Source organism: Platichthys flesus, chromosome 19 (genome assembly GCF_949316205.1).
Source record: "Platichthys flesus chromosome 19, fPlaFle2.1, whole genome shotgun sequence".
Lineage (NCBI taxonomy): Eukaryota > Metazoa > Chordata > Actinopteri > Pleuronectiformes > Pleuronectidae > Platichthys > Platichthys flesus.
In genome coordinates this window covers 17767274-17780526 of record NC_084963.1, presented here as the reverse complement: position 1 = coordinate 17780526, position 13253 = coordinate 17767274, and the positions used below count along the sequence as shown (strand labels likewise).

The 13253-nt window shown below is 41.3% G+C and overlaps 2 protein-coding genes across 3 annotated transcripts; both read right to left on the bottom strand.

The window, feature by feature from the left end:
* Nucleotides 1-144: 144 nt before the first annotated feature.
* On the bottom strand, nt 145-2641 carry LOC133975215 (hydroxycarboxylic acid receptor 3-like). The gene has a single exon (XM_062413119.1). It carries the CDS (start codon nt 2497-2499, stop codon nt 1510-1512), a length of 990 nt encoding a protein of 329 aa, XP_062269103.1. The 5' UTR covers nt 2500-2641; the 3' UTR covers nt 145-1509.
* Nucleotides 2642-2970: 329 nt separating this feature from the next.
* denr (density-regulated protein) lies at nt 2971-7898 on the bottom strand. Of its 2 annotated transcripts, none has more exons than XM_062413362.1 (8): nt 7739-7898; nt 6396-6505; nt 6290-6309; nt 6113-6197; nt 5642-5722; nt 4785-4901; nt 4551-4690; nt 2971-3265 (listed from the first exon to the last, which is right to left on the bottom strand). In XM_062413362.1, exons 2-8 carry the CDS (start codon nt 6493-6495, stop codon nt 3221-3223), a joined length of 588 nt encoding a protein of 195 aa, XP_062269346.1. In that variant the 5' UTR covers nt 6496-6505; nt 7739-7898; the 3' UTR covers nt 2971-3220. The 2 variants fall into 2 exon arrangements, with proteins under 2 accessions (XP_062269346.1, XP_062269345.1); XM_062413361.1 differs by having other exon boundaries at nt 5642-5733; nt 6115-6197.
* Between the last annotated feature and the right edge of the window lie 5355 nt (nt 7899-13253).

Below are 13253 nucleotides of genomic sequence, written 5' to 3'. Positions count from 1 at the left end.
AGTATTAGTAATTAGTAAATTTAACTGGAAGCAGAGAAATCTACCAACACTTAGCACTGTTTAAAGATGTGATCAGCTAGAAAGATCATTGAAAAAAACAATAACCAAGAGGAAATACATTTATTTCTAAATGGCCAGCTTTTACAGTGTTACAATAAGGTGATCTGTAACACAGCTTAGATAAACTTTTACATCCCTTTGTGTTAATTTCTTTGTACGTTCAAAGTAAGGTGCTCCTGTATCTTTTTGGATTTATTTATTTACACTAAATTAAAACCCTCAATAAGAAAGTTGATCCAAAGCCCATATAGTATGATGTGTCAGCAGACAAACGTTGGACATTTTCAAGTAGAATTATTTACTTTGGACAACATACATAATTATTTAACTTGCTTAGTTACGACAGTTCTGGTTTATTGGTTTGGTTCAGCAAACCCTCTGATCCTACTTTATATTTATTAGGGGACAGAACTTCATACCAAATATATCTAAATGTAAAAATTTTGTTTTATTATTGTATTGGGTTTAATTAAGGAGCCATTGAAAGGACAAGATAGACACAATGATAGAAACAGCATCCACTGTAGGTGTAGGCCTGATAGATTAAAAGGTGGTTTTGTAAGATGGGATCTTTTCCTGGGATCTTTTTAGCTAAGCTTTCACGAGAGGCCACAAATCTGCTGTCGCACTTTTCTTTTCATTTTATTGATGACTCAATTTCTCACCAATGTTATCTGTTGCTGAAGGGTCTGTGACCAAGAAGTCATGTGAAGACCTTTCTGTCGCCATGTGTCTGTTTCTTTGCAAAATCAATACAAATCCTAAAGGCATAATGAAATACACAACTTTAGTCTGAACAGCCATCACAACATAACCAACAGGCATAGGGCAAAAACGTACTATAAAGTTTATTCTAATCCCTAATGTTTAACCTATTTATTGAAAACAAGGCAGAATGTGTCAGGATACAAAGACAGGAAAATGAAAAACGATGTATGATCTCTGCTTTCTGTCCTCGTTGATTCACAAACCAGCCTGTGGAGTGTTTTCTCAACACTACTCAACTACTGATATCACTGAAGAAATCTAAACATGGCTCTGACTGTTCATCTGATTTTTAAAGTTGAAGTGACTGACAAAGTAAAGGATTTTGTTAACTACCTTAATGTTGAAAACCACAAAAGAATATCTCTCTCTCAACAGATGTAACATTTATAATCATTTGCAGTAATATTTAACATTAACAATCGCTCATCAGCAAATGGATAATTCATATTGAATGGCTCATAATTAACTTGCTTACACACTGCAACCACACTCAAAAGGGATTGTTATACAATCACAAACACACTGCAACAAGCAGCTAATTATTTGGGGTTGTATAATTTTAATTGTTTATAATGACTTAACCCATTCCTACATTTCATTTAAGTTAAATCTGCATTATGCTTTAATAAAATCTAATAAAATTCCCCTCAATGTAAGACGGGAACATAGCAGCACCTGGCTTCACAACCTTCTCCCTTCAATGGCGGAAATGTTATTCTCAGAAGAATTTGTCTCATCTGTGGGACTCCGTCTCAGCAGTTTGTTCAGGATCTTTTTAAAGGCGCCACTAAAGGCTGGGCTGGAGAAATAATACACCACAGGGTTAAGGACGCTATTGAAGTAGGTGAAACACACCGATGTGTAGAATGCCAGGTTTGCCTCCTCAAAATATTTGCACTCATCATACCATAGCTTAAGGACCCATACAGCGATACGCGATATAGTGCTCGGAAAGAAACATACAATAAAGATCAGCGCCACAGCCAACACAAACTGAACAGCCCGCTTTATTTTCCCTTTTTTGTCCACAGTCCTGCTTTTCAACTGCCAGGTGATTCTGACTGTGCAGAAGGCCACGATTACAGTCGGCAGGAAGAACTGGACGACATAGAAAGTATTGTGCCAGGTGGAGAGGGGGCTGAAGCCCAGGCAGATGTTGAAACTCTCACACTGTGTGCGGTTGCTGTTGTAGAAAAAGTGCTCATTGGCAAGAAGGTAACCAGTCGCAAGAAATATCAGACCCCAGAGCCCGAGAGAGACCCAGAGAGCATAGCCCAGGCCCATTCGGTTGATCTGACTCAATGGGTGGACGATCTTGAAATATCGATCAACAGCCACGGCAGTGAGGAAGAAGATCCCCGCCGCACGGTTGGCTGCCAGCAGAAAGAGCAGGATACGACACAGGACATCGCCATACAGCCAGTTTTTTCCACGCCTGTAGTAGTCTGCTCTGAATGGCAGGCAGAACAGCACAATGGAGTCAGCGACAGCCAGGTGAGTCAGGTACACAGAGTTGGGCTTCCAGGTGTCCATGTGAAAGACAAACATCCACAGAGCGACAAAGTTCCCCATCAGTCCAAACATGAACTCCAGGATCAGAATTGGAGGCAAAACCCTGTCCAGGGTGGGAGACTCGAAGGCGCAGCACTTGTCCTTGAGCGTAAGATTCATTGCTGAAATGGCCAGTGAAACACAACACCCACCTGCTGCTCTTTATAGTGTCAACACTGATAGGCTGTACCAGGTGACTTCTTTGGTAGAGAATCATGTTTGCGTTCACACAAATGATTCTCAAACACACATCTTAATTCCTGAGTTGAGCGAACATCTGTGCAACGCGTGTTATCTTTTGGGAAGTGCTATTGACCCAGAGGAGCAGGGCAGCAATTGTAAATGTTATCTGTCTGGGGAGTGTACCTTCATTATAAAACTATTTTGCAGCACAATAGGTGCACTCATGGGTATTGGGTAGGATACAAGAAAAACAAGTGCCCTGTGGCTGAGGAAAAGCAAGGACTACAACAACATAACCACAGAGTACATAAACATCACAACCCTGTAAAAAGTCATTCAAAACTTTTTGAAAATCAGAAGCATTGCTATAAAGAACTCAGTTGGAAAAAAAGACATTAGAAGTAGAGGTGAGGGAGACTGAAATTTATTAGCCTACAGTTGCTTGAGTGAAGAACATTTGGGGAGGAAGTCACGCCACACCACACCTTTGGCAAACGAGAGAAAGTGGCTATTAACTAAAAAATGCCAAGTGAGTGGCCAAGTCCGCAGCTTTTTATGTACAGTAAATAAAAGAGGTATAAAATGACTTAATGTGTACATTTGGCCAGGTCGTTGCTGTTACAGGTCACATCCATTATTCAAAGTGCATATTTGGTCTTCACTTCTTGACTTCCCCCAGATCATCAATGCTTTCATCATCCACCTACAACAGAGAGATTGCATTTGAGTATTTGATTTCAACATTTTTAAATGTCAATGGAAAAAGTTAAAAAAGTTAAAAACGTCCAGTGTGTAGGATTTAGATTCATCTAGTGGTGAATTTGCAGATTGCAACACATGACTAGGTTCTCCCCTCACCTTCCAGGTGTGTGGGAGAACCTACAGTGACCATCAGGTAATGTTAAATAAAGTCCCTCTCCAGAGACAGGATTGTGTTGATGTTTGGATTGTCTGTTCTGGGACCCTGTAGAAACATATTGGTGCAACATGGCGGACTCCTAGTAAGAGAACCAGATCCCCATAAAGATATAAGGGCTCATTAAATAGTATGGAAAATACAACTGTCATTGGTTTAAGGGGATAGACACTAATGAAAACCTCAGTATCTTACTAAATCCTTCACACTGGTCATTTCAAAACTGTAAACCGTAACAGGATAAACGGCGATCCTCAATAAAAAGCACATATGCCTAAGAACAAAAACACGAAAGATAGAGCTCAACTTACTAATAAACCAAATTACTTGAACAAAGTCCAAGAAAACCTGGCGCCTGTTCCAACTCCAAAGCTTAAAACGGTTTTGCTTGTATCAAAATTTAGAAAATCCACTATATCAGGCACGGCAGTCTATTTTTTTAGACACATACTAACACTCTTTTTGGTCAGTCGATCCCACACTTCGATCCAGACAGTAGTATGTGTATTGAATGGTTTGCTATGGAATTTACTTAGAACGTCAATGTTCCCAACATGTTCCTAGAGGTTTCATCTAGCAGCACCATCATCTAAAACATGTATTATTTGTTCAATAGTTTGGTTTATGCCTTCAAACTAATGGCATCCATATGAAGCATTTGGGTACGCACAAGTTTGCGATTATCTCAAAACACAGTGACCTAAAATTAAAACATTGGATTTGTAAACTGCTATTTACTGCATTTAGTAATGGCATACAACAATCCACTTCACATATCAGTATTTGAGCATTGATATGCATCTGTAGCTGCATTTATCTCATTGAATTTGTTTAACTGGACAGCCAGTGTTTGGTTGGACCTTATCACAACTGTCAAAATATATACTTTTATTAATCAAAAAGGATTTAAATGAGAACAAAGTTGAGGATAGAGCCAATAATCTTCTCAGCAATCCAGCCAAGTCTCATCTGAACATAACAGCAAAGATACAGAGAGGCTCAAATTCATAGAAAAAGTACTTAATACACAACAATACTAATCCTACAGTGTTCTACATGTAAGATAACTCACCTCTGGCCACTTCTCTTGAATGACGTCGATGATGTCATCTGTAAAATCTCCCTGAATGATAATTTCATCCTCAGCTGTAACTGAGGCACCGCAAGAGAATTTCTGGGCAAAGAATCGCTGAGCCTCTTTAAGTTCAATGTCTGCAAGAGTCAACACAGGATTCATGTTCAGAGTCAGGCAGCAACACAAAAGGGACTGAAACATCAAAAAGTATAAAACATATAAGACTCTCACCGAATGTTGCCAGACCACACACACGTGTGACGTATTTCTTCTTGGCTCTTGGGATTTTTGCTATCGAAACTTTCTGAGGCAAGGTCTTCTTTTTCTGTTTGATCTGGCCTCTTCCACCTTAAGTAAGTAAAATGTGATTAAGGCAGATTTAAGACAATGTAACTTTGTAAACACGACAAGACACTGGATTAAATTGCCTTCTTGTGATGCAGCATGTAACCACAAGTCATAGCCATGTTTGTGAGATGATTGACAATGTCCCTGGTTAACATTGTAGGGACTAAAGGAACAATGAGGAGCAGCGGCAGTGAGCAATTAAAAGGGGCTCAGACAACAGGAGTTTCAGACTGATTAAACCCTGACTCCGCCCCTCTGTAAATCAGAGGAGAGATCTGTTCTGGAACCTCGGTCGGAACTGATGTTCAGACCAGATTATCTGCTAGTGCAAAAATTGCAGGGTATAGCTATCAAAAATTTTGATTTTAGGATTTAAAATTGGGATTATTAAATCAGTGCATCCCGAGTAGAATCATGACAGCCAATGAGCGCCACTACCTCTGGAGCAAAAGTCTAAATAATATCCTGGTAACAAACTTAACAGTGTCCAGTGGCTGTGTTAAAAACTACTCACACTGTGTGCAGCATTAAATCGGATTGTGATTGGAATTTGTTCTTGACTAAAGTTATTTCTGGCCATCGTAGCAGCTTAAAGAAAGATTGCTGCAATACTGAACTGCCTGTTACATGCAGTAATCAATGATGTAAATAAGGCAATAAAAGGCTCTTGCACTTTAGCTCAAATTGGGCTTTTAATGTCGGTATTTCATTTGATTAGGTAACATTTGATTTTGACTTACCTCTCTTCTGTTTCTTTTTCTCCTCCTCCTCGCCTAGAGGGGCAACTTCTCCAATGCCGGGTTCCTGGTTCGGTAAGTTCGCTGCCGGGCCAGTGGGACAGAAGTAAAATGGAAGATATTAAAACCAGTCCCACAACATTAAATCACAACATCACTGTTGGTGGGTTTCAGGACACATCTTCACAAAAACTATTCCCACACAGGATAACATTAGGAGATACGATAACTTAACAAGCATTAATATTTAGTTAATTTGTGCGTCACTTAAACGTAGCTGCATGAACTGTAACACAATTATTGTGTGTATTGTGATATGGTCTATGGTATGAGCTTGAATGGTTATATTTTTATGAGTGAAATACTTATATACATAAATGTATATTCCACAGCTCTATCATTAATATTATCATTATCACAGTAGTTTAAAGTAAACTTCGGGGAAACTGAAGAAAACTCATCAGTGACACTTACCAACGGTCATCCTGGCAAAAATATCTGGAAAGTTCTTCTCAAGCCACTGTCTACATTTGGCTGGCTCAGGCATGTACTCACAGTACTGCAGAAACAACCAGATTTAATTAGACCTCACACAACAGCACAGTTGAAAGTGCTTTAATGACAACACAATATCCAAATAGGTAAACTTACCTCTGAAGGCAGGGAGCACACTGCAGAAAGAGAGAGAAAAGGTCTGTCACATTTTGAGAAAGTGCAATGTTTAAATCTTACAAAGATAAAAAACTCAGTACTGTACCTCCACAATAAGTAACTTTAAGTGGGTACTTAGAATTAGGATTTATCGTCCGATGGTCTGTCCTCTCTGAAGAACCTGATTCCATCTCAGTAGTAGCCATCACAAATGATCTGAATACAGAGAAATGGAAAGAAACATTAAAGGCAAAGGACGCGTATGCAAATATTAAATGATAGTCCATTTGTTCAGCTTCAAATCCAACATGATAACTATTCTTTCAATTATATGCATATATATATTATGTCGGTTTTAAACATTCAATCAATTTACTGCGTAGTCCACTTGAAAATAGTTTTAAATTTCCTTTGAATGGATCTAGGGGTCTGTCAGTTTAGTGCAATATGAAATATAGTGCTGCAATAAGTGACCACTTTCAGCATCAGGTAAAATTTTAATTGGTTCCTCCAGGAATCTATCAAATGTTTTTTCCACCCTATTAAATGTAAGAAAATACTGTAAGACACATCACAACATTTCCTTAAAGTCCACATCGAGATATTCAAATCACTTGTTTGGTCCAACTTGTGCCATCATATATTTGGCATTTCTATGTTACAAATGGTCTAAGATGATTAACTAATTATCTAAATAGCTGCAGGTTCACTTGATTGAGCTAAACTGATTGGCCAATTTGGGCAATTCTGACCAATAATATTGCAGAGGAAACATTGAGGAAAATGGGATCGTCGTATGGAGTACGACTAAATCAAAGGCACATTTAAAACATAACGACACATCTTAAAATAAGTCGGGATAAAAGCTTTAAGCCTTCACTCCACATCAAAGTATTTTCTGATTTGTGATTATCAGACTCCATTGCAGACCTGACTATACTTGTGCAATTATTTCATCATGCTAGCATGCACTGCCAACGCTGTACGTGTCTTTAAATGTCACGTCCAAGAGCAGCAGGAACCCAACGTCCGAAAACAACTGGAATACTCCACAAGTCATTTTAATGGGTGTGGATTTAACTCATTACTTGAGATAACCCATAAATAGCGAGTAACACAGCACCAAGCCACAGCTAGCTTCAGCTAGCTACCACATGCGGCTGTTTTAGAACTGATCCTTCAGTCAGATTATTCCATCGATTCGGTTTGAATCGCTCTGTCATTGTATGTGTTGTAGTCGCATAGACAAGCTACGCGATGCCTTGCTGAAGCACACATCTACACAGCAAGATACGTGTGGTTTCATTCATCAGGTAACACCGAGTCACCCAGCTGTCACCGTTAGTCGGCATTAGCTTAGCATGCTAGCTGAGCTAACGCAGCGCTCACTGGGAAAGGCTCTGCTGCCCAGTAACTGGATAAAGACACAAGACACGTCGAGTTACATACCCCGCGAAATATAGTCTAAAACTGCTGTCTGTCCAGTAGGTCCGTTTGCATCGTTAGCCTCAGTGTGACTTTTAGAAAATCATTGTCATTGATTGAGGTTTAGTTTACTTTGAGCACGCCTAGTTGCGACTCTTGTTTGGGTTGTTGAAGCTGCTGATTCGCTGCGCGAAAGTGCGACACCGCCCTCTTGCGGCCCGGAAAGCGACCATACGCACATGCTGTTATTTATTTTACTAAAATTGAATATGACGTGCAAAGTGTGACAGAGAATATGAAAATGGAAATGGGGAGACAATTTTGGCAGATCTACCATCTACCAAATAATGCATCCCCCTCCCATTTTCCCCAGCTGGTATTTGAGGCCATTTTGAAGATTAGATAAAATAAAATAACAATTTATTAGTCCCACAATGGGGAAATTTGCAATATTACAGAAGCAAGATACAAAACTAGGCATCAGTAAGTAATTAGTAACATGCGATATTTAAGGGTAAGGATAATAATACACTCGGGGGCGTTTGCTCTTGTTTCCTCTATTATTCAGATATTTGGTTTCACCGTCACTGGCACGACTGAGCAACGTCCTCAGTGTGTTTTGTGTGCCGAGGTGCTGGCAAATGACAGCACCTCATGAGTCATTCTGCTCTGTCCATCATCCTGCAGCGCACTTCATCCTGGGGCACATCATCGAACAGCGCACATGGTCCTGTGGCACAGCGACACACATAGTGCTGTGGCTCACGTCATCCTGTGGCGCACTTCATCCTGCTCTGTACATCATCCAAGGGCGCACATCATACTGCGGCGCACTTCATCCTGCTCTGTACATCATCCTGCAGCGCACTTCATCCTGGCGCACATCATGGAACAGCGCACATGGTTGTGGCACAGCGACGCACATCTTTTTGTGGCTCACATCATCGAACAGCGCACATGGTCCTGTGGCACAGGCGCACATCGTTCTGCGGCTCACATCATCATGCAGCGCACTTCATCCTGCTGCGCACATCATCGTGCAGCGCACATCATCCTGCAGCGCACATCAACCTGCAGCGCACTTCATCCTGCAGCGCACATAATCGTGCAGGCACATCATCCTGTGACGCAGCGGCGCACATCGTGCTGCAGCTCACATCATCCTGGGGCGCACTTCATCCTGCAGCGCACATCATCCTGGGGCGCACTTCATCCTGCAGCGCACATCATCCTGGGGCTCACATCATACTGCAGCGCACTTCATCCTAGTCTGTACATCATCGTGCAGCGCACATCATCCTGGGGCTCACATCATACTGCAGCGCACTTCATCCTGCTCTGTCCATCATCCATCATCCTGCAGCGCACTTCATCCTGCTGCGCACATCATGAACAGCGCACATGGTCATGTGGCACAGCGGCGCACATCCTGCTGCAGCTCACGTCATCCTGCGGCGCACTTCATCCTGTGGTGAACATCATCCTGCTCTGTACATCATCCTGCAGCGCACTTCATCCTGGCGCACATCATCAAACAGCGCACATGGTCCTGTGGCACAGGCTTACATCGTGCTGCCGCTGGCACTTCAACCTGCAGCGCACTTCATCATGCAGCGCACATCATCTTGCAGCGCACATCATCCTGTGATGCAGCAGCCCACATCCTGCTGCAGCTCACATCATCCTGGGGCAGACATCATCCTGGGGCGCACTTCATCCTGCAGCGCACATCATTGTGCAGCGCACATCATCCTGGGGCGCACATCATACTGCAGCGCACTTCATCCTGCTCTGTCCATCATCCTGCAGCGCACTTCATCCTGGCGCACATCATCGAACAGCGCACATGGTCCTGTGGCACAGTGACGCAAATCGTGTTGTGGCTCACATCATCCTGAGGCCACTTCATCCTGCTCTGTACATCATCCATTGGCGCACATCATACTGCGGCGCACTTCATCCTGCTCTGTACATCATCCTGCAGAGCACTTCATCCTGGCGCACATCATCGAACAGCGCACATGGTTGTGGCAGAGGCGCACATGGTGCTGCGGCTCACATTATCCTGCTGCGCACATCACACTGCAGCGCAATTCATCCTGCTCTGTCCATCATCCTGCAGCGCACTTCATCCTGGCGCACATCATCGAACAGCGCACATGGTCCTGTGGCACAGCGACGCACATCGTGTTTTGGCTCACATCATCCTGAGGCGCACTTCATCCTGCTCTGTACATCATCCATGGGCGCACATCATACTGCGGAGCACTTCATCCTGCTCTGTACATCATCCTGCAGCGCACTTCATCCTGGCGCACATCATCGAACAGCGCACATGGTCCTGTGGCACAGCGACGCACATCAGTATATTGATGTGTTCAGTATATTGCAGGCATGAAGATTAGAAACACTGCACCGACTAGGCCCACCGCCTGCTGATGCCTGTGAGGAAATAAGCGGTCTAAGAGGATGGACAAATTGTGTGTGTGTGTGTGTGTCTGTGTCATTCTATGCTGCTTTTGATAAACACTTCAGAGAATATATTTTCTACTTTACTACATATATTTGACAGCCTTACTTTTATATTTTTGGATTTAGATACTCGATGATTTAACATGCTTTAAAAACCTATTGTTAGAATAACTGTTGATTGTTTCCATGGGATGTCCTGAGGCTGCCCCCTACTGGCTGCTGGGTTCCTCTGCTGCTCTTGTTTGGTTCGTGCAGCTTGTGATTAACTAAAGTTGTCCATAAAAAAAATTATCCTTCAAGTGCAATTTGATGTAAAACCAGCAACCAGTGCACGACAAAATTAAACCAATATATGCAATGTTAATGAACACAATATAATAACCCTATAGACTAAGTAGCAGGGGAAAATGAGCTTTTAATAAATGAATTGATAAGTCGGGCAACAGAAAATTACCCCTAGCCAGCTTTCGGGGGGCCCAGCTTGCAAAAGTTTGAGAACCCTTGGTGTAAGGAAATAAATATGAGTGGATTAAAAACAAATATATATAGTCTAAAAACAAGATAAATACTAGAATATGTACAGTGAAAGGATTGCATATTAACCATTGCATTGAAAATACAAAATAATTATTGCACAGTTCAGAGAGTTGAAAATAAGTTAAAGTGCAGTCCCTAATGGATGCGTGCAGTTCTACTGGGAGCAGAGTTGATTGGACAGTCTTACAGCTGCAGGAAAGAACAACCTGCGATATGTCTCCTTCAGACACTTAGGGTGAATCAATTTGTCACAGGAGTAGCTGCCCAGTGCTGTGATGGTGTCCTTCAGGGGGTGGGACTGGTTGTCCATCAGAGAAGACAGCATACCTTTATCCTCCTCTGTCCCACCACCTCCACTGAGTCAGGGGGTAATCCAAGGCCCGAGCTGGCCCTCCTTATCAGTCTGTCCAGTGTCTTCCTGTCTGCAGTGGAGATGTTGCTGCCCCAGCACAAGATGGCCGATGCCACCAGTCAGGTGATCATTGCTGATAATTTCGTACATCCAACACTCATCTAGTCTAAGAAAAGAGGTTATTCAAATCTCAGCAATTTATCAAATACACAACCGCCAAATAATGCATCCCGATTGCAACTTTATTTCTGAGATCTGTAAACCAAATTGCTTTTTTTAGACGTTGACGTAACTGTATAAATGTCAGGTCAAAATAGCTGGGCATGACTTACATGGCAGAAGTTCTGCAGATCCCGTCACACATTCAGAGACTTAAATCAAAGTGCGATGAAAAAAACACATCTTTTAGCACAGGCTTTATTCGATTGAGGTAGGCAGTTTGGGATTTTTCCAGATTTTAAGAATTTATCTTGGGCAAAACAAACCTTTCCAGGCCACGCTTTGGTCGAAGTGTACCTTTGACTTACCAGCTTGGCAAAGTGTCTCTTATAACCAGCCTTCTCAAAACAGAAATTGTGATGGGCATAAGTATAAATGACAAATTCAACACATGGGGGCAAATATTTAAGTCATACAGGTTAAAATGTCAGTGATTCAGATAGGAAAATCTAGGAAAATCAATGCCAGTCAAAAAATGTTTCCTCATCTGCTATCTGAAGTAATGCATGTCAATTCCTTCCTCTTGTTTTACTATCATCATTCTTCTCATTGCAGGTCTGAAAAAGGACAAATTGGCCACGAATCATTACAGAAGAGATTACTTTGCAAATATCACCATTTTCTCTCCAGTTTCTAGAGAATAACATCACATGGCAGAGATGTTCTTTCACTCCCTGGAACATCTTGAATGGCCAAACTTGAACTGCAGGTTTGAAATAAATCCTCTGTCTAAGGCACCATTACTGTTGGCAAAGGTTACCTGTAAAATTAGTTTCTTCAACTTTCCAATCAATAAAGAAGCTACTTAGTGAATACAAACACCAACCTGGATTTCTGTCACAAACGGGTATGGACTACTTCCAGCATTGATGCAGCACTTCTGGCCTTCTTGTGGGCAAATTGGACATGAGCCAAAAGTGTCCCACTTGTAAAACAGCAAATGTGTACCAAAACACATTTTTGGCCTTTTATGGAAAACATATGATGCTCTTGGCAAAGTGTAAACTGGATGACAACCTAAAATGGCTCACGTGGTAAATGTTGTATAGGGCCCATATAGCACACAAACAAATGTTGATGACCTTTGGCACTTTTGGTTGACATGCAATATTGCTGTTTACTTGTGGCACAGATCTGGCAAACAGGAGCAGACCGCAAGTGCCATCATTCCATGCAGACCCTGTCCAGATGTGGGTTTTGTGTGATGTGGGCCAAAACACTTTTGTTATGTGATTCGCGACTTGTTGGGGCAAACAGAACATTTATCTCTATAAATATAGGCCTGTATGTGGTAGAAGCCATGACCTTGGCATTATTACCACCATGCATCTGAGCTAACTGGCCACATGGCTAATGTTCATAATTTATCTTTCTATCATTCATTTTAGGCAGGATAGAAATAGCTGCAATTAGTGACTTATCCAATAGTTTAAAAATAATATCATAATAATAGTTAGTAATTTGAAATACATATCTATCAGTTATAAGCTATCAACGTGAGCAAACTTTATATAGTAAACTTTATAGATTATTGAGTAACATCTAATTTGACTAATGGATTATTTCAATCAGTGAAACCCTCTTCCCCTTTAGTAATGGCTTACTATAACTATAAGTACGTACAAGATAACGTATTAATAAATTAGCAACATGGTCCCATAGTTTTTAACATTTACATATAAACTTATAAATGTCAAGTTGTATAATTTCATTTTCATACTAATCAATAAAATCCATGTGGGTCTTGAAGTTAAATCCCCCGAAAAAAGTGTGACCTGAGATAAGATTCAGAATTAGGGCTCGGTGATATCACCAAAATTATACCAAGACAAAAAAAATCATAACAATGGATATTGATAATCAGCAGGATAATTGTCAAATCACAATCCATTATTTGTTTCTAAACGATTGTGGTTGAAAACTCTTCTTCATGAGCAGACAATCACAAACACATTACAG